The following is a 23104-nucleotide window of genomic DNA, read 5'->3' on the forward strand; positions in this document are numbered from 1 at the left end:
AATTATGCTAAGCAGTTTTAAAGTATCTGGAGTCTTCTTATGTCATATACATTTGATTTTCCCATGCCATACTGTTCGAGATTTTAACGCAGATATACCTTTACCCATTTTTTGCTGCAATTCCACTTTTTGTTTAATGGATATCGAAACATGTTTTCCCTTTGTAGATCCTGTTGCAGTTCCAGAATTATTTCAACATAATTGAAAGTTGAAACTTTAATTTTCGTAAATTGCTGTAATACAAAGAGCCTGCAAAAAATATTAAACTTAAGGAATAATAAATCAGAAACTTAAGGAACAGAGCAATCTGCTATATTGGCTGAAATTCTTGAAATTAGTAAAGAAGAATTTTAGCCGAGCTTAATAGCACACGCTATACATTATTGGCTATGTATCATGAGATTGGCAATGAAAGACTTGTTCCCCTAATTTTTGTCTTTCTTCTTTCGCTCAATGAGAAAACCTGAATTGTATTACTTTAGTTATTTATTATACTATACGTATGTCTATTTTTTTAACATGCTTTATCCAAGCTCTGAATAAATAAATTCCCACACATACTAAAGGCTTACCGAGGGCCGGCACTAGATATTTTATTGCCTGAATGCAGTCTCTGCAGGTCCTAAATCCTGCTACCAAGTGCCTCTGTAAGTTCTAAATTTTTGCCACCCCTAAATTTTGGATCCCAGTGCTTTCCCCAAATTTAAAAAAAGTTTTCATCCCTTAATTTTGTTGCATGATGCTTCTCTTAAATTTCCAAAACTTCGTTTTACTGAAATTCTGCCACCCGGTGCAGCTATACAAGCCTTGACGCTGGTTCTGGCTTTATGTGAATAACAAATCAGTTATTCTGAATTCAAATAGCGCTAAATATAATCTCTTAACCTATGAGTATCATTAACAAAATCTACTTTAAACACATTAAAAGAAATTTTTGTTAAATTTTTTCTCATCAGCATTTGTAAGCACAACGAACTTGAATCTGTAATAACTGCTAAGCGTAATGTCAATATAAAGGGTTACCATACTCTTTATTATTAAATTTCTAATATAAAAAAAATTGCTTGGGCATCGCTGCACGAGTCACTACTCAGGTTGTCATGTGTTTATAAACATGCAGTGATGAAAGCAAAATATAATAAATAATGATTCTGTAAGTTGGCTTCAGGGGTATAAAATATTTGGAGGCGTAAAATCAACAAAGTAGTTTGAAGTACGACTACTGAATGTTTAGGTTTGAGATTTTTGCCAAGCAGATACGCAGCTACGTAGCCAAATTACTGATCACTCAGATTTATGCTAAATTATTGTTTCTTCAATAAAGATGTATTTATTTAGTGCCAAATTGAAATTAAGAGTCAGAACTCTCCTCGGGGGAAAAATAAAATGCGCATGCAAAAAGCATACAAAAAAAAAAAAGGAGGGGATGGTTTTTTAGGTCCGGAGTTTAGATCATTCCGGATATTGGACATTCGGATCTCGGACTTTGAACTGTACTTGGAGAGACAGCTGCATAATTAGAAAGATGGCACTCAGAGAGACATCTATACTGATCTATACAAAATCTTTATTGCTGGACACGAACTAATTATCGACCCCATATTTCTCACTACACATGATCATGAGCACAATTCACACCACAATTTTATATAGAGTATCACATTTTAAATAACGACATAATTAGCAGCATGACAACATGACAAAGCACAGTGAAATAGTTCAGATTGCAAGTGGCAACAGAGTTGCAAGCTAACTGCATATTTATCCAGTCTGGCAGTCTGTTAAGAGAAAGGTTTTGGGTTAGGTTAGAAAAGTTTCATTTCCCAAGAGTTACATCATCAGCATTGCACAGGCCATACAAGATGGATTTAGAAATGAAGCAATCTAGAGAAGTTATTACAGTTTTTATAACAGACAGAGAGAATTAAAGGCTTACCATTAATTTAAGTTATAATTTTGATTTACATACTTTTTATATTACTTTCAATATATGTATATGAATTGATGGATTTTCAATGATGATTTCAATCATTACATTTTCTATGAAGGATAACAAACAAGGTCCGACTATAATTTTCCAGGACTCTTGGAATAACTCAGAAGAAAAAAGGTTAAACACATAGCCATTTAACATGATTCAAAGTAATCCCTATCAGCCATAATGCACGTCTGTGCTCAGCTGTACAAATTTTGGAAAAACGTTTTAAAGTCCTCTTTTGGAATGCTCTTTAATAGTTACATTACAGTTTTCTTGATGGCTTCGACATCCTGAAATCTTGTTCCCTTCATCGAATTTTTCAGCTTAGGAAACAGGAAAAAGTCTGCGGGTGCTAGGTCTGGAGAGTATGGTGGATGCTGCATTTCAACGACACCATGCTGGGCTAAGAATCGCCTCACAGGCAACGCAATTTCTAGGCGGGCATTGTCATGTAGCAGCAGCCAACTCTCATTTTGTTGAAAATGAGGCCTCACTCTACGAATTTATTTTCAAAGTCGGTCAAGAACTTCTGTGTAGAACTGTCCATTGATAGTCATGTTAAGAGGAAGAAATTCATGATGAATGAGTCCATTGTAATCGAAGAAAACAATTAATATGACCTTGATTTTGGACTTTTCAAATCAAAATATTTTCTGCCTTTGTGAACTTGGAGATCGCCATTCGAAGCTTTGATGCTTGGTTTCAGGGTCATATTGATAACACCAAAGACTTGTCTCCCATGACTATCCTATCCAGGAACGCAGGGTTAGCACCAGCGTTGCGGATAAGTTCACCGTACGCCGGCGTGCATACGGACTGCAGCCGACCTGTGTGTGGGGATCATCTTCGACGCCTTTGCGCCCATCCCGAAAGCGTTTAAATCATTCAAAAGTTCTTGAGCAGGATAATACTTCCTCGCCGTAAATTTGTTTTAACATTTCGTATGTTTCCGCAGCTGTCTTCCCCAATTTGAAGCAAAATTTAATGTTAATTCTTTGCTTCATTTTCCCTTTGACAATAGGAATTTAAGAGGTATGTTTTAATGCGCCTTTCCACGAGAACCACTTACTTCAGAATGTCACTGATTGCACTGCACATGCGCAAGAAAACACTCTTCAATACGCAATCACTAGCGCCATCTTCCGACTTTTCGTTCTCCTACAGTTACATCAATCCTGGAAATTAATAATCCGACCTTGTATTATTACATTATAACCTTTCTCCCAGTGATGCACAGTAAACTTATAATTTCAGATTTATAGTCGTGAATAATTTCCAGATGTTTAACATGAGAAATTATTGTATTTTTACTCCAGGAAAATTTGTATTGAGAGTGATATAGCCAAGATGGAATAATATAACATTGATTACGATAGTAATTTCCCTCTTTGTTCCAATTCCCATTAAAATATTATTTCGGGTTTTTTTTTTTTTTTTAATAGTCCTATCATTTTGTTTACATGAATTAATCAGTTAACATATTTAAATCTGAAGTTTTGATCTTTAGAATGAAGGTCAACTTTTATAATGAGACTGCAGCCTTTGGTTGATGGAATCATACTTCTTCATAAAATGAAAATAAATTAAATATTTAAAACATATTTTTAAAGGGTACTTAAGTATTAGTTGGTATTTGCCACTACACAGCAAACAATCTACCGGCTCTCTTCGAGAATGAAATATATATTAAATCCCAATAGATGAGTTAAAATTTTATGGTTTCTGATGATAATATTTGACAACTGCATCTGTAGCTACCTTCATACGAACTTTCTAAAATAAGGAAACAAGTCGTTTTCTCTTGAACAAAAACTATTTGCCAACTTTTTATTTTAAACCATTGTTAACAGTTTTGACATTTCCTTTATATATCTTCCATAGTGTATATTTCCCAGCATGAAAAATGGAAAACTTCTATTTTTTTGACAAAATCCCCCATACCAAGAAAAAATGGATAATTTATACTTCAATTCTGATAAATGATACAAAATGAAGTAAAAATTATCAAAAGATAAATAAGTGTAATCTGAAGAACATTTCACTGGAAAGGGTTATTTCTCCTGAAAGTATCACATCTGCAGATACGTACTTCAGCCAAGGGTGGGATTACTAACAGTGTATTAGCAGGTGCCAGCTAATAAAATGAAAAAATAATTTTTTTTCTAGCCCACAGGTGATTTTGAAGGCAGGTAAAATTTATCTAGTCCACTGAGAACAACTGTACATCTTTCAAAAATGTACAGAATGAAGGGTTAATACACAACTCCATCTTAACATCCCATAAAGTTTTTGTATGAAAGCTCACATTTAGTACAAAGTCTGAAATCTGGAATTATCCAGACCTTGCCCCATTCTAATTTTTTCCCCCTTGCAGAATCTAGGCATGGAGAATATAATACTCTAGGGAAGGGGGAAAGGTGTGCCCCAGGAGCAATTTTTCTCATGATTAACTGAGATTCCTGTATGTCATTTTCAAACACTTGTTGTCTAGGGAATCACACCCTGGCCAATGACAATACATCAGCTGTACACACACAATACTTCCAATCTATTAGTAATTGTGAAGGGACAGCATTTTTTCATCTGACATATGCACAATAATGCTGGGCAGCAGAATTTAGGACCCAAAGAGATTGTACAGGGTAAAAAAATGCCTGACAATAAGTGAAGGCACAAGATTGATTTATTTGGAGTGGGATTTGTTCATACTAATTTCCCTTTGGTGGCATAACAGCAAGGAAAGGGGAAAGAATTAGATTCTGAGGAACTTCAGTTAAATGAAGCAAATTCACTCTACCTTAACTTCCTGATTTAAATAAGCTAATTATTTTGTTCCAGATATTATTATTCAATAATTCAATTATAATCAAGATAAGTTTTCATAAATGATAAGATCTTTGTTTTACTCTGTCCCAGAAACTGTGCATCTGTTAATCAGCCAATGGATATCGGAATTTGGCACATTGAAATGCAGATACAGTAGGCTTTTTAGAAACCAATGCAGAGCATTGGAGAATTCTACAAATATTTTAACATAAAATCTGATATGCAGGGCATTTGAAGACCATGAGACAGAATGTCTGCAGATATTTTTAAAAATGTTCGGCATAAAATATAGCCAACAACCAAATTTCATGATGATAATGATGAAAGCTGTGAATTTAAAGGTTTTCAGATATCATGACTAAAAACTCGGAATGTGAGAAGAAATGCTTAAAAGAAGACGATACAACTAAAGTTTTCAATTGTTATGACAAAGCCTCAATCATCAATCAATTAATGGAAAAGAAAAAACCTAATACAGTTTGAAATCCAGAAATTATCACTATGTTCGCTTTGAGTCATTTAAACTTCACATAAATAAAAAAATGTCTAAAAAACTTTTATACACAATATTTCTATTTTAAAGAAATATCAACAAAGAATATTTTAAATTTTGTAATTTCTACAAGTCATACTATTGCTGAATTGTACTAATACTGGAATTGCTGAAGTTCCAATTCTAGATGTCACATTTTGTACTGTATGAACATTTGGAAATACGAGAGTTTGCATGTACCTTAACTGGAAATTTTATTTGAAATTTATTCACTGAATTTTTGAATCCATCACCTCAACAATTTTTGCAAAAATTATCAGTGCATAAGTATCTACAACAGAAGCAAATCATAAGCTACTGCTTTTTGATATAAAAAGTTTCTTAAATTTATTTAGTATAGATAAAGATATTTTTGATTAAAATAAATTGCAATTATTTCTCATTTTGAAATCCTTTATGCAGTCTTTCTTTAAAAAAATATCAGCATAAATATGTAATAAAAACAAAGATGCAAAAAGAAAAAAATTTCCTGCATAAATGTGCAATAAAAAACAAATAAAAATTAAAAGAACAAATTCATTTTGTAAAGTAAAATTCTAGGATGTAATAAATTCAGCTTTCACTTACCACGTGCAACAAAGTCATGGCAAGCCTTCTGATCCATACCAGGCTTATAATGTTCATCAATAAAGCCATAAATATATCCACTACCTGAACCGCCAATACAAACGCTTTCACGGGATATCATACCTCCCAAAGGCACACTATATACCTATAAGACAAATAAAATCAATATTTAATTGTATAATGAATATTTAACTGAATATACATCCCACATTTAATTTGCTAAAAACAAATACTACACTCAAAGTCTAAAATGTGTACATGACAAAGCATTTGTTCAGATATTGGTAAATTATGGCTTTTTTGAACTGTGAAACATTTCAGCAATGTTTCTTCAACACCCTTATACTCCATGTTTTTCAATGTTTTCTTCCTATCCAAATTTTTTCACATGAGCAGAAATTACAGAATTTTGATATTTAACATGGTACCAACTAAAGATTTGGATCAACTGTATTTCTGGCAGATAACAATTTGGATGCATCCATTTTGTATCCTTCAAATAATATTCAAACTATCTTATATGCAAAAGCTTTGCATTTATATCTTGTAATGGAAATAATTTTCAACACAAAAACAGAGTATGTGGATAAGAGAATATGCAAGTTTTGTCGGCGACTTCTGGAAACGATGAAAAAGAGTTAATTTTGGCATTTATGTTTTTTAGCCAATGAATAGAGAAAACATAATCGTTTTCCCCAAGATAGGGTATTACTGCAATGCAACGATTCAATAATCTTTATAAAGAATATCTTATATCTTATAAATGACCTGAAGAATATAAAATCCATTTGGAGGATAGAACTTGAACATTTATACCCAAAGCTATATGGCTAAGTATATATAAAATGTTCATTTCTTAAAACAAAAATCAACTGTAAACATGCTGATAAAAGATTCATTACTTCTTCTTTTCCATCACAATGGAATTTTCAAAATTTCCATCATAGCTCAGCCTTGAATAGGTTTCTGCAGCTCAATCAAAGAATTTGAATGGAACAAGAGAGATCATTCATGGTTCTTTTTGTTCAATGGTCATGTACATCATATGGTGACCTAAGATATGCTTACTACATCCCCATTCTATTAGAATTCGGTGTCACACCTGTCTTGAATAGCCTTACTTTAGGATACACAGAAACATGGGGGTGTAGAAAAAAATGGAAAAATAATCTTCATAATAACAAGTAATTTAACAATCTAAAGATTATTTTTCCTTTTTTTTTAATAGCTGCTTTACAAATGAAATATGGATCCTAATATCCTTAACATGCATAACTTTAATGGCTGGTATTATTTCATTAAAATTTGCACAAATTCTGGAAAAAATATCAAAAAACGTTTTAATGAAAGACATCCATACAGTTGATTATACACAACTTTCATAATTTCGGAGGTTTATTGTAAGAGTATAAAATAATATTAAATATAAAGGAAATCCGGTGAGATTAAAATGTTAGTTATTTTCAGGAATTCATTATAACAAGGTTTAACTGTAATTTCTTTTCTTTCAAAATTTAACATCTCTTTTAAAAATTCCTATCTATTTTTAATGAATTTCTTTCAATTCCTTTACAATAATGAAAAAGGCAAAATTTTTATAGTTGATGATCTTATAATTATTATTAGTCATTTCACAATATTTTACAGTATATGCATAAAAGAATTCAGTTACGCACACTTATTTTAATTACTAGTTCATTATATTTAGTCTCGTGGAAGTCAGAAAAACTTCAACAATCTTGAATTTCATGGGGATATCCTGTTTTTTCTAAAATCATATGAATGACTATTGATCACTTTAATTTGCATATCCTACTGAAACTTTAATTTGTATAAAATACATTGCGAGTTTCATAATTTTTTTTCAAATGGCCAAACATTTCTGAAGCATTCATCAATATTGGCTGATTTCATCTGTCATGTCATCTTAATTATCTCATTACTGACAATTTTGCTCAGGATGTATAAGAAGATGTAACTGATAATACAGCTGCAAATACACATAACACTAAGCTTTATGAAGGAGTTGAATCCTTACCATTGTTTTCAGGCTCTCTGTCAGCCTTCACTGATGATCAGTGAACCATCTAGGATGGCCTTTCATTAAAATTTTTTTTTTTTACATTTAAAATTCCCTAATTATTAACACATAAAAGTAATAATATAAACATAGTGACAGATCATAAAATAAAGAAAGTTTATTCTCTTACTTGGCCTCCAAGCTTTCTATCCCAGCCTGCAACAATTATACCAGCACTTAAGGATTCTCTGTAATTGTAACAAATTTGTCTGAAGTCATTAGCTGCTGTTTTTACTGTCACTGGTTCACCCAACTCCATACTATAAAAAGTAAGAATTTAATGAAATAAAATATTACACTTTAAGTTTTATGAAAGACAATTTTCAACATTAATAAATAATATGCAAGTGAAAAACTTCAATTCTAACATTTTAAAAAAAGATTTAATTTATATTTGACAATAACATGTTGATGTAATTGGTTTTTCTACAAGTCAAAATATTAAAAAAAGATGTACTCTCCCGTTAATTCCACAATGTAACTTTTAATTGCCATGTACAGAGAAACTTGTCAGTATAATTATTAGCTAACAATTTTGTCTTACATTTAACATATATAAAGGAACTCCTTTATTAAAGTTTATTAGATAGGCCTTTGGCAGCATTTAAAACTAACTTCAGTGGAAACCAGAAGGTGCTGGTAAACCTTAAAAAAGGGGAAGAGCAACACTTAATTTTTAGTAACTGCTGCTATCAGATACTCAAATACTTCATCTTGTCCTATGTATTGCTGACACATAAATTCTCACAGACAAGAATCCACAGGTTGGAAAGTGTTATACCATTTGTAAAATTCTAAAGCGGTTTGAATTTCTGTGCAAGCATACCAGATATTGAATCAGTAAAACTCCATTTACGATTCATTGTAAAACTGCCTTATCCATCATTTTGTTATGTCCATCCATCAACAATATGAATATATTATATTTTCTTCATGAACAGGTTATTTTATCATCTTCATTAGGCATTCAGCACCTCTATCCAAAAGTTACACAAGTAAACTTTCATTCGTCCTCAAAATCATTTACTTTGGCAAAAGCCTATCCATATATTTTCCACTAGACAAATAGACTTTTATCAGTCTTTTTTTTTTTTTTTTTTTTTCCCCCAAGTTAGTCTGGGCCACCCTAGTCATACAGCTTAATCAGCTATAGCCCCGACTGGCACATCAGCCTTTTGTGGTGGCAATTTTAAATGGTTGACAGGAAAGTGCATTTCATGTAACCGCACGATTATCTAGTTTACCTGATAAAAGCCTAATGGACAAAAGACCATAAAAATAACCCCACTGTGATAATTGCTCATATGACAAATACCTACACTGATGAAAGCACACATTGATCATAAAAGGCTACACGAATAAAAGGACAAAATGGCATAGGAATAAAAATGGTTTTTATCAATGTAAAATATAATAATGACTGTTATAATAAATAGAATACTTTAGTCTGATTTCTCGAAATTGTCTGTTTATATATTTTATCGTTCTCTTTTTTATTAAGTCAAAAATAAGCTTTACCGTTTTCTGATTAAGTGATTAGCTATCATGCTTTGATGATAAATCTTGAAATTTTATTTATTATTTTCATTTATTTATTTTGTGTACAGGGTTCATAGCCACATTTTAGTTCAAAAAATAAGCACTTTTCAAGCACATTTTAAGAAAAAAAATAAGCACCTGTCTAATTACATTATACACAATTGCATAACCTTAAAAATTAGACTCGTATTTTAAAATATGAGAAATGCAGTATTTATTAAGAGAGAATAAGCATTACCTCAACCATGGAAAATAATTACTTTTTTTTTTAATTTTAAATAACAGTTCAGTTTACAGAACTAGTTTACAATGAGAGGAAAAAAAACTATGCAGAACTAAACTATATTACAAGATTTAATGATGAAATTTCAGTTCAAAATAGAGGAAATAAATAATAATAAGGCATATTTATTCTACTCGCTTGAAACTTAATAATAAATACAATTTATTTTTCCACTCGTATTGATATTTAAATAATTTAAATCTAAATTCTGAACATTTTCTAAATTTTCATTGTATATCAGTTTTCCCTTAACAGATATTGCAAGCAATGTAATTTAAGTAAAAAAGAGGAACATTTCTGAAATCAGAAGACAGAAATTTGCTTCATGCAGTCATCCTTTAACAGTAAAAGCTTAACTACCTGCATACTTGAAAATTGGCGAATATTCGAACAGTCGAGCATAACTTAAAAAAGAGGAGCGGAGGGGAGGGGAATAGACTGTAGCCATTCTTTAGATTTTTCCGCTAAATAAATGCTTTTGACATTTCGATATGTGCATCACATAAAAGCAAATCAATGGAACAGAAAAATATTCTGCTTCGCAAGCATAGTAAAACTCTTTTAAGTGTTCATAAACAAATCTCAGACCGAACATCAAAATTAATTATCTCTGCAAAATATCGCAAACGTTGCACCTTAATTCTTCCCTACATGATATTACAGAATCGGATTCAACAGCTGTCGGTATTGGGAGAATAAAGAACTAAATAAAGGAAAAGAAAGAGACTTACCAATCTGGGGTGTTTTTCATTCTAATTTTCAACAGACTGCGTTAAATTTCCGGAATAGAATCATTCTTCGCTTGGGTTGGTAGACCGCAGAACTTTTAGTCCTATTCAATCCAGATTGGAAAGTGACAAAAAAAAAAAAAAGAAAGAAAAGAAAAAAAGAAAAAAAAAAGAAAGAAAAAATAAAAAAAGAAAAGAAAGAAAAAAAGAAAGAAAAGAAAAAAAAAAGAGGTCTGTTGCTTGTTTTGTAGCGAACTGTAACAGTTTCAATATTCAAGATTTTGCGGAGAAAGGAGAGAACCTCCCAACCTTCATACTGTATAATGTATTGGCCAAAAAAATGAAATTATTTTCACTATTCGATTACTTTCCCTTTATTTAAGCCATTCTGAATATTAGTCCTTAGAAAGCTAATCGGTGTTAAAACACAACCATTTTCGGAAGTTTACTATAACTTCAGCAGTTACTGCAACTATGTTATTATAAACATTCATACATATGCTCATAATATAAGCATAACGATCATAATAAACAAGAATATGAACTGACCAAGCGGAACGAGAATGCAAATTTTTAAGATCTTGATAGAAATTCAAACGTGTGTAGTATTTGGGTGGGAGGAAAAGAATGCCGAATGTACCAAAATTTTCTACTGCTTTCGCAATTCTTTGACCAACAGAACGACGGGCACCTGTCTATACTCTCCGCGCACACCAAACGTGAATGCAGAGAGAGGGGGAAAAGCTATTTCCGGGCGTATGATTCACCATCTGACATTCCATATTAGGAAGAAAAGTTGTTTATTTAGTTTCGGCTTTGGTACGGGGAAAAATTGCGCATTCATTTAAAAAAAAGCACTAAAAGCAAAAAATAAGCACTAAAAACAAAAAAATAAGGACTTTAAAGAAAAAGTAAGTACCTATAAGGGCCTTTATATTTTATTTTCAAATGTAAGGACTTATAAGCACTTATAAGGACCGCTACGAACCCTGTGTGTACTATGAAAACAAAAAATATCATTGTGCAGTTACTTAAAATTTTATATGGCTAAGTGTAATTATATGTTGTAGAGACATTAGGTTATGTAAGGAGAGATGAAAAATGAGCAATGCCCTTGCCAGGACTCAAACCACAGACCTCTCGAATACGTGCCAAGTTTGCTGACCATTACACTACAAGGCAGGAGAAATACCTTATATACTCCCCCTTTTACAGGAAAACTGGGGATTAGAGGAGCCAATCACCAAATCCTGGCGATGAAGAATCATTATACACCACTTTCTTAGTTCGGCTGCCACTGTAGTTTTTTTTTTTTTTTTTTTTTTAATGTGGGAAATTGAATAAACGAGCAATGACCCAAAAAGGGACTCAAACCACAGAGAATGCACCAAGTGTGCTGACCATTGCACCACGAAGGCATGCCAAGAAAGCGCGACAAATATCTTGTAATGTATTTTCAATATTAAAAAATGCAAGAGCTGAATGGAATAAATTACTTTTTTTAGTTATAACACAATATTTTAAGTCTTTTAATTTTTGAACAACAATGAAATGCAATATCCTGAAGGACTTAGTTACGCTAACTGAAAAAAAGACATTAATTTTATTATTTTAAAATCAAATAAGAAACTAAAAAATGAATGAAATAAATCATTATCTCCATTTGTTAAAATTCTGGTTTTATTTTGTTTCTCAATGTCACATGGTAAGGGCAGTCTATAAGCTTGTTTATCGAACATTTAGCACACAGTGCTTAGACTTTAATTTGGAATTACTCTGCAGAGAGAGACATTTTCCATGAAATTAAGGTGGTGCAAAATGATTTTCTCAGTTTCCTGGGGTTAAATATGTTGACAATGCTTATATTTTAGCATTAATGACTATTCTGGTTTCAGTGGAAACTCACAACTAATTATGTTTACCACCTTTAACCATATATATATATATATATATATATATATATATATATATACTAAATTATCTACTTTTGATATGCACAATTGTAAGGCTACATGCAGGGCTACTGTGAAAAATTCATTCATTTTCAAAACACTTTAAATTCAAAAGTACTACATGTACAAATATAAATAATATTTAAAAATAACAGCTAACCCACCAGTGTAAAAAGACTATGAACAGTGCAAGTTATCTGGGTATGCTGCAGTTGTGGTGGTTCCCACTTGACTACTGATGCCTGGGATTTGGCTTCCAACAGGTTGGAGCACCCCTTCATTGGAACCTTCAAGTTTGTTGTTATATGAACAATGAACTTCCACGTCGCTGCAATAGATATGTTGGTAAGGATGACCTCCCTTTTAACCCGCAGGAAAGCGCATGGGGTGTATCATACCCCAACCCTACATAAAAGTGGAATAGTCCTAACTTGTGAAACTGAAATTCTGTGCTGCTTTCAGTAGCTGAGTTTCTAGTTGTGGTTGACTTTCAGAACCACTTTATCTTTGCCTGTGTGTTTCAGAAAAAGATTTATCAGCATTTTGTTGGAATTGGGGTATGACACACCCCACACGCCTGTCCGTGTAAGTGTTTTTCTGACTGAATATTTAGTTCAGAAATTTTTTTCTGTAGTGTAACAGTAAATATTTCTACTCACAAGTGATTTTAAAGTACTTGACATTAAATTCTTAAAAATTTCTAACTGCATTATGGTAAAAAGAATGAGTCTCTATGAATTGGAGATGCAACGCATGTGAGATTTATTAGAAATATTTGAAAACGATGAAGATTGCATTTTGGAAACTGAAAATGAAACTAAGAATATTTTCTACAATGTTTTGGTTTCAAAAAAGATAAAACATTAATTCCTGATGTTCTAAAAAAGGAAAAACTGTTATTATGCTTTCAACATTATATAACGATCATACTATAGATGATACTATTGGAGAAAATAAAACGTCAAGAATTATATGTTTTAATAATATGACTAAAGGAGCAGTGGGTATGGGGGATGAAATGTCAGCCAATCATTCAATTATTCGAATAAAAAGGAGGTGGCCAATCATACTTTTCTGTCCTGCACTGAATGTTGCTGTAATAAATGCTTGAATTATATTACATTCAACTGCTAATTGAAGGACTTAGCATTACAATTAATGAAAAACGTATTGAATAAAGATCAAAGATTAATACTTTTCCAAGAAATTGATGTACTACTGCATGCAAAACAAAAGCAGAAGTTTCGACGAAGAACTAAAACGAATACATGAAATTCAAAGCAACTAAGTATGAAAGATGTGATAAATTTTTTGCCCTCGCACCAAGGACAGAAGAACATGAATGCAATGTTTAAAATGTGAAAACATTCTGTGCCAAGAACCCATGAATGTATTTCGTTCAAAGTGTGAAGAAATAAAATAAGCATGGTGTATTAGAGATACAATGAAACTTAGAGGCATGATGTTTATTTTTTATTATTTTCATTTATCTTAATTTTAACTCTAAAATTATTTCGGAAATTAATTTGTTGAAACCCAATTATTACTGACGTATTTATAACACACGAGAAAAAAAAAAAAAGTTTTAAAACAAAATAATACTATTTTTATCATATTTTAAATATTGGAGTATGTGATAGCCCACGCGCCCACTCTAGTAACTTTTCTTGGTGCGACTTCCGCCGGGTTAAATAATATGCATTTATTATTTAAAAGGCTGATTTAATGCTTTGTGACTTCATTTAAGGGCACACTAAAGACCTTGTTTATGTACCCCAAATCAAAAACATTAGAAAAGTCCAGGGAATGTGATCAATAATGCAGTGATGACCATTCAGAGGATGTGACAAAATGCATGAACAAGTTCATCTACCACCTGGATGTGTGTCATACAACACGTGGGCATACACAGAACATTTGTAGAGTTTACAGGTATTTTTATACATCATTCATATCTATATGTGTAATATTTTTGAATATATAGTTTTCTGAAAATGAACAAATCTTTTATAGTAGCTCAGTACATATATTAACGATCTTTATAATAATTTGCATGTCTAGTTGTGTAATTACTTATTTTAAATTCCTGATAATTCTGCAATTATTGCATGCTTATTAACTAAAGGCATAGGAACCTTAAACAGAATAACATAATTCATTCCCTTTTACACCAAAAAAATAAAAGTGCACTTTACCGAGTGAAAAAAGAGTGAGAGAGAGAGCTCACAAAGCCACGTATATATGCGTGTGTGTATGTGTATATATATATATATACATACACAACACTGACGAGACAAAACATTGTTACCATCCTCCCATTTTTTTCAATAAACTCATCTGGATGACGTGAAAGGCATGTGATTAAGTGGAAATGGTATTTAACTGCTGCTGGAGAAGGTAAAGAATCATTCTTGCACTTACTTTTACGAATGATGGAAAAGGTTGCTTATCTAAACAAATCTGGAAGAGGGCAGATTGTAATGGCCCAAAGACTTGAAATGAGTACCTCCGATACTGCTAGGTTGTACACAATCTGCCGTTGTTCGTATTTACGCAAAGCAGATTAATGATGGTGTAACAAGCAATAGACACCAAGGTTTTGGACGTCCATCACTCATCAAAAACTGTCCCACTTAGTACAGCAAAATCAGCACAAGACAGTGTCTCAGCTGAGAGCCCAATATAATGCAGGTCCAAGTTTTTCAGAATACACAGTTCAGTGGACACCATTGGATGTGGGCCTGCACAGCAGACATCCCATTCAAGTGCCTCTGTTGACCATGTGTCAACAGAGTCAACTATGCCTACAGTGGACCTGGGAACATCGAGACTGGACCATGGATAAGTGAAAGACAGTTGCCTGGTCGGATGGATCATTTCTCATTCATCACAACGATGGTCATGTCAGGATACGCCATATTCCAAAAGAAGAGTTGCTCCCATACAACAGCTCATACACAGGCTGGTGAGAATAGCTTTGGGGAACATTCTCATGTGTGGCTCTGGGACCCTTAAATATGGTAGATAAGACAACAAAAGCTTTGCACTAGCTGAACATAATAGTGGACCCTTACACGGCATCTGTCTTCCCAACAGGAAATTAAATCTTCCCGCAGGACAATGCCCCATATCACAAGGCTCGAATTGTGCTGGAATGTTTCTTTTCCATTTTAGAATTTTTGGATTTAATTAAAGATTTCTCTTATTCTAAAAAATTAATGCATTTAGAATGTACAGAAAAAGCTGCTAATTTTATTTCTTTAGTAATATTAAATATATATGGTAAATGCCGGTTATAGAGCTAGTGTGGCAGAATTTTTTTAATTTAGTGACGCACTGAACAACAAAATCTAGAAATGGCAAAACTTTTAAAATTTAGAGCAGACATTGGAAGCAGAATTTAGAAAGGCACTAAACAGCAGAATTTAGGGTCCACAGAGAACACATCATGTGGGAAAATGCTTTGCGTGTTTAAGACATATTACATGAATCTTTTAAATTGTCAGTTTTAAATTTCTTCATTAACACGTTGGCTACTGCACGCATTTTACGTGGTTTGTCCTTGGAGCCAATATGATTTTTTTTTATTATGCGATGTATATTATGCTGAAATATTATCTACGGAAGATAAGATGAGTTATATAAATGTGTTTAATGTATTTTTCATGGTGGGGGTCACCAGTGACTCCTGAGGCACTGTAGATAATTTTTACAATTTATTATTTAAGTCTTTGCGATTTATTATTCTTCAAACCATTATAGTAACAATGGTATTATGTAAAAATTTATCAGTATCGATATTTACTCTAATTATGTACTTCTACTATTGGTCGCATTGCCGGTCACCGGTGGCCCCCCCCCCCCGGCGCTGTAGCCAAGTCGAGTGGCGGCCACTGGTGACCCTCACGGCAGTCAACATGTTAATAAAAAAAATTCCTTTCTATAATACCTGCCCACGTGATAAGATTTGAAGCATTTTTGATATTTTACATGCTTGTGTCCAGTGAAAAGTAGAGAAAATAAAGGGAAGATAAACATGTTAAGAGAAAGATTCTAGTACAGTTAAAAGTCGTTAATTCGGACACCCATAATCCAGACTGCAAGACTTTTTGCAGACTGTAAGAGCAATACTATAAAAGTAAACTTGAACTTTCGATTATGTCAAATAGAATTTCCGATTCTGGAGCTCCCAAAGGATCGTACAAAACGAAAGTATGTTTCGATGTCCATCAAACAAAAAGTGGAATTGCTGCAAAAAATGGATAAAGACATGAAGAATGTGACAGAGAGGTTAGTGAAAGCGAAAAAATTTCGATTGACAAGTTAGTCGGTATTCTCGGCACAGCAATTAACGGGACTTGAACAGCGGAACTTTGTAACTGAACAAGAAATTATGTCTGTTTATAGAATTAAAGAGAAAGTATTATCGCATAAAACGAAGCAACTTAAACAACTTACATTGAAAGAAATGTTTACTAAAGTAAACAAATAAATATTAAGTTTTTTTTTTTTTTTTTTTTTTTTTTTTTTTTTTTTTGTAAATTTTGATACCTTTTAGATCATAATTGTTCTTTATTTCATAAATTACGCTTTCATATTTTTAATTTTAGAATTTCTGCATGCCATTTTACGAGATTTAAACTGATGATCTATAATCCGGAAAAATCGATAATCCGGAATCGCCAAAGTCCTGACGAGTCCGGATTAACGACTTTTGACTGTATCAGAAATAAAACATTCTAATATTATGATTTCATTGTTCTTCCATCCAGCCATTCTCCAACAAGTAAGAAGTTCATCGTAAACTTTCTGTAAAATACATCCATTACGTGTTAATACCATGGAGACATTTTTCATTTTGTCACATTTTTCCGGAACCTTCTAAGAATCGTGGGTCAATAAATCTTGTCTTCAGATCCTTCTAAACTTCCCAAGCTGCAATATCTAAAGAAAAACTACCCCTACCAATTCTGTAACAGCAAAAAAAAAAAAAAAAAGAAAAGAAAAGGATATATTTTGCGGGGGAATAAAAAACAGAGAGATAAAGTGTAAAATTAATTTTATAGAGAAAACTGATGAGTTCTGAATATTCTAAGATAATTACAATGTAAAAAAACTCTTACAATTAAAAAATTAATAAGACATTAATTAATTACATAGCTATTATGCTTTTGCTAAAAACTGTTTTGTAAATGATGTTTTATAGCTTTATACCTTGTTTATTTTTCAGATTCAAAATATTATATAGTAAATGCTAAAATGGAAGTGTATAATATGACAGGAAAAAAATTAAAATGTTTTATTTTAATGTTATTTTTTAAATATAATTTCAATACATTTCCATTATTTTAATGAAATTTATCGATGTTACAATGCTTTAAAAAAAATCGTCAAAAGTTTCCAGATCTCAGTATTAAAAGTTTTCTACAGAAACATTAAAATAACCAAAATGTTGATAAGTTGCCAAATTTAGAACAATTTAATAAAAGAATTCACATTTCTAAAAGCGAAAAGTTGTTTCAGAGCTTTTCATTAGAAAAAAATAAAATAATTTCAAAATGCTTGTTTCAATTCTTGCTCAGAAACTCGAGTATCCCAGTATATTATAACCTATTTAAGTCTTTCAAAGGATAACCATATTTGTCAGTGAGTCGCCAAAAATATTGCTCCAAAATGCTAATTCACACTCAAAATGGCAGTCATAAAAACAGACATAAATTTCTGATGATTAAGGACCTTCTGCCGATTTTGGCCGAAATTAAGGACTTTTAAGGACCAAAAATCGATTCAAAAAAAAAAAAAAAAAACTACGGACTCTTAAGAACCGTACAAACCCTGTATTAACGAATCTACAGAAAAATGTGAATATTTCAAAAACTATTCGGTTATAACAATGGAAAAAATATTAATTATTAGCAAAATATTTTAGAAGGGATTGTTGAAAAATCAAATTGTTAAATTCAAGAGGCTTGGCTCTTAGAGGAGACAGTCAAATTATAGGTGATAAATGCAATGAAAATGATTTAGGATTCGTAGAACTTTTAGCAAAATCGGATTGCATTTTACAAAATATATTTAATTTTGAGGAAAAAAAAAAAAAAAAAAAAAAAAAAAAAGCAGGCATGTCTCTGATATAGCAAATAATTATGATGAGTTTGTCAAAATATTGGGCAGCAATTTAGAAGTTACACTATCTCGCAATTAAATGAAGCAAGGTATTACTCCACCAAAACAGATTCAATGCCGAATATTTCCCATATTGATCAATCAACTACTGTGGTTGGATATGCCGATAAAAATAACCCCTGCTGAAAGGTTTTCAAAACTTTTAAAAATACAGCCCATAAGAACACAAAAATGAAAATTGTATTTTAGAGCTATTACTTGATTTAGATATTAATTTGCAAGACAGAGGGCAATCATAGCATATACAAGGTATACACACCAACCTCAAAGCACACATTAAATCTAAAAAAAAAAAAAAAAAGAAAAAAAACCTTGCCATTTATGCATTTATATTGTTTAAATTTAATTTGGTGTGTTGAATACTACCTACAATCAATAAAATTATTTTTATTTCTACAAAATTTATACAATTTTTTTGTTGCATCAACATCAAGCTTGAAAACTGTGAAATGTATGCTAGCACCTAAAACCAAAATTCCCTCAAAATTAAGTGACATTCGTTGGTCAACAAGAGCTCAATTAGTGAAGGAAGTGGTTTCCAGTTATGAAAATTTTAAAGATGCTAAGAATAAAATTTTCAAAAGCCTGTCACAAAAGTTCAGAGGTTGTTTAATGATCTCACTGGATAGTTGTTGTTGGGTAGTTGTTGTTGGATAGTTGTTGTTTAATGATCTCATTGGATACTAGTTGATCTCACTGGGAAATTGCTCTTATGGTAGCATTTAAGGCTGAATATTATATCTCGTAGATAAAACTAATATATCACTTCAAAAAGGAGATAGTACAATTGAAAGCAGTATAAGCTTCTTTAGAAAAAATTTTACAATGGATATAAATTGCAGAATCGGTTAACTTTTACAAATCTGAAGGTATGTGATGAGACAAATGATTACATAAAAAGGAAAAAAAAAAGGTGTACAATAAAGACATGGCAGAAGAAATTTGATGCCAGTGCATATGATAACATTTACTTAATCAAAATTTGAGTTGCTAGTAATAAAAAACACTACAGAGTTGTGTAAAACATATATGGGCAATTTACAAAATAATTTTATTGAAGAATGCCTTCATTTTAAACTTTCATATTTATTAGAAAGTAAAGAAAATTTATCTACTGCAGAACTCAGTTTAACCCTTTGAAGGGCACCGGTATATATTGTTTGTCAATTTTTAACCTCCGAAAAAATGCTAATTTCTCTACACCAAAAGCTATAAATCATAAGTTTCTAGTGTTTCCTTTCGATTCTAAATGGCAGCACCACCCTATGAATGCTCAATATTTTGCAGTTATGGAATTAATATACCTCGTTCCAAGGTATCATGTTTGAAAATTTATAAATTCTATTGGAGGGAGAGAAAAAATTCGAAATCTGTAAATATATGATGTACACATGTTGAACCTTTTATATATACTTCATTTCAATCAAAACTGATAATTAAAAGAAGATTTTGTATACGTTTTTTAATACTGGTATATACCCTACTGCGCCAATTGCCAATAGATGGCAGCACCAGGCTTCTCCTTCTCTACTCTGTGAGATGACAGCATTTCTTTACATTATAATAGTTTATGATGTAATAATTTGTTTATGATTAACTTACAAGTTGTTTAGAATTCAGTATTATGTTGATGAAGGAATGGAGAATTTACTGACCCTGCACTAGGTCTTTGAATACAAGTACATTTGTTTCTTTTTATTCTTTTTTTTTTTTTTTTTTTTAACCCCGCTTGAGTTTCATTCGTCTCTTTTTAGCTAAAATTTTAACTTCAGCACTTCACCCTTCCCTTTCTCAAGAGGAAGACTCATCTAATTGAAAATTGCTGTCTGGTGTGAAAATAATACACAATTGTAGGGGTTAAATGTGGCATGTTAGCCCCCAAAAGATACCCGTTGCTTCGTGTTTTCCAAAATTCTAGAATCCAAGGAAAATGAAAGGAGGTGATTGACCACTGATTTGTCATTCGGGAGTCATGCCTTCTTCCCTTTGTGTGGTGTGATAAGATCACACAAAGAGAAAGCTTGCTTAAAAATACGGAAAATGGAAGTGCAGTTAAGGTCCATCTCTTAGTGCAATCACAAAAACTAGTGATTTGAAAGCATGCTTTTATTCTTATCGTCTTTGTTAATTTCAGATGAAAGACTAGGGAACACAAGAGAAATTTAGGTTTAGGTTGTTTTTTAAATAAATTTCACAGTTCGTGAAGCGAGGGAAAACATTTCTAAGGCCCGTTTTAGATGCAAACTAGAATTTATCCAAAAGTTGAAAAAGAGTCCCTAGGAGGCTAAAGGGTTTGAAAAGCGATATAAGAGCTTTGAGGTGTATAAAATAATAAAGTTGTTTAACGGCGTTTCTTCCTAAACAATCTAAAGTGTGCGTGCGTGGAGGGGGGCAATTCTTGGTATCATAGCACAAACCATTGTTTTTTTACATATTACCTAAAGCGTAAATATGACTTCAAAAATGCAGCATACTTTCTCATCTGAGTTGTAGTGCTTCATTTTAAATTTTTTTTTTATTTTTTGGTGTTACATCTTCTTGTAATATTATACTAGTTCAGTTACAGCATGATACGATTTACGCATGCCGTGTCATATTAGCTAATTTTTTTAATAAAACAATATTGAATTTAAATCAAGTTCAAAAGCTTTTTACCTATATTTTGCATAAGTATGTTCAGCTGGCTTGCATCATCAAAATGCATAAAAACATAACTTTTATTTTTAAGATTTTTTGTCTTTAGACTTACATAACTATATTCAAGCACCCATCTCTACAGATACCCATTAAAAGTATGCAAAATTAATTTAAAAAACAAAAATTAACAATTGGCAGCTACCTGGAAAAAAATGTCTTAGAAGGGCGTCGGTATAAAATATATACCGGGTCCCAAAATTTAGGATTTCACTTTAGATTTTTTTTAAATTCTCAATTTTGTGTCCTTAGGGTCCATAAGTTATAGTTCATGCAAAATTTTTTACAATTTTAATTTTTTTTCACAATTTTAATTATTTTATAGACTGCCCCTCAAAGGGTTAGGACAATAATTGACTTGAAAATTGAGTCTATATTTCTTAACATGGCCATAGCAATGCACATTTTTACTTCCTTGTACAAAGTACCACTGGTCGCCAATACCTCAGTTGGGAGCATATCACCATATTATATGGTTCATATATATAATAATATCACCATATAATAAGGTGATATGCTTTTTTTTTCGTACATAAAAATGGCAACCTGCTCAGCAGTAAGATCATGTGACCACTTCTCGAGACGTGACAGGAGCAACAACGAAGTTCGAAGAAGGTCTCTGAATTATTATATGTTATTCCCCCTTTTTATTATGCTATGGAAAGACCTTTCTCTTCTCATTTTAAAAAAAAATTTTTATGCGTTACCTTCATGTTAATTATGTCCGTGTGTTTTCGTAATTAAATGACTAAATGTTACTACAGTTGTCTTCATAAGACTGTTGCTGCAGTTCGAAACTACAACCACATCCTACATATATATGTAAGATAAAAATGTATGAATCAGAATTATAATATAACTATAAAGATTAATTCTTCCTCTCTATTCTAAAATCGTAATAACTTATCTGCATTGCGTCATTCAAATTAATCATGCGATCTTACGTAACCGTTAATACCAGATGCCTCTTGACGACCAATCACCGAATTGTAAACCAAATCTTTTCTCTTCGCGTGCTTTCATCTTTCATAGCTACGCACTTCATCTTTTGCTGTCTACTGTGCTAAGATGTAATTTCGCTGGCTTGCTTTCTGTCCCAACAATATCAAAAATGTAAATCTTCTGTGGAAAGGCACGACTAGAGTGCCAAGTGATTGTGGCCACAAATATCAATTGGAAATAAAAATGGAATTAAAACTGCCTTGACTGCCAAGTTCTTTAGATATTACCAAGTTAGCATTACTAGCATACTACGCAATCAAAATTCTTCTTCAATATGGTGTTTCGCATCGACAGTGTTCCGTTTTTCCTTTGCTTGTATTATGACAATTAAGCCGGTAGGATAGTTTCCTGCAGCCTGAAACCTCAATGGAAAATTTAATTCAGCTCTTCAAATCATCGTTTTGTGATAAATCCAAGATAATGTGAAAGAAGTGAATCATCAAATTAGTTTTTTCAGTGTTTAGAAAATAACAGATCATTCTTCTGCTGTGGTGTTTTGCAAGTGCTTCAAAAAAAAAATAATCACACGTAGTGTTTACAGATTGAAAGTAATATCTCAATAAATTGAGAAGTTCGAATGCCTAGTGAAAAAGAAATCATCAGTGAATTACCGTTTAGGAATTAAGCATTACAGCGGGTTCAAGGTTGATCTGAGTTAGTGTTTGCAAGTATGTGCAACAGAAAATTATTTGCACTTCCGCTTTTGCAACAGCTCA

General features: G+C 32.0%; 1 protein-coding gene across 1 annotated transcript in view; it reads right to left on the bottom strand.

Moving 5' to 3' along the window:
* Window positions 1-23104, bottom strand: part of Prosbeta1 (proteasome beta1 subunit) — a 39407-nt gene that overhangs the window by 1950 nt on the left and 14353 nt on the right. The window contains exons 4-5 of the mRNA XM_035353319.2: window positions 8135-8264; window positions 5925-6069 (exon numbers count right to left, since the gene is read on the bottom strand). Of these exons, the coding sequence (XP_035209210.1) occupies window positions 5925-6069; window positions 8135-8264 (275 nt within the window). The remainder of the gene's footprint in view (window positions 1-5924; window positions 6070-8134; window positions 8265-23104) is intronic.

The sequence above is a fragment of the Stegodyphus dumicola genome, chromosome 4 (assembly GCF_044657685.1).
Source record: "Stegodyphus dumicola isolate Sdum_Otavi_A_Nest chromosome 4, ASM4465768v1".
Classification (NCBI taxonomy): domain Eukaryota; kingdom Metazoa; phylum Arthropoda; class Arachnida; order Araneae; family Eresidae; genus Stegodyphus; species Stegodyphus dumicola.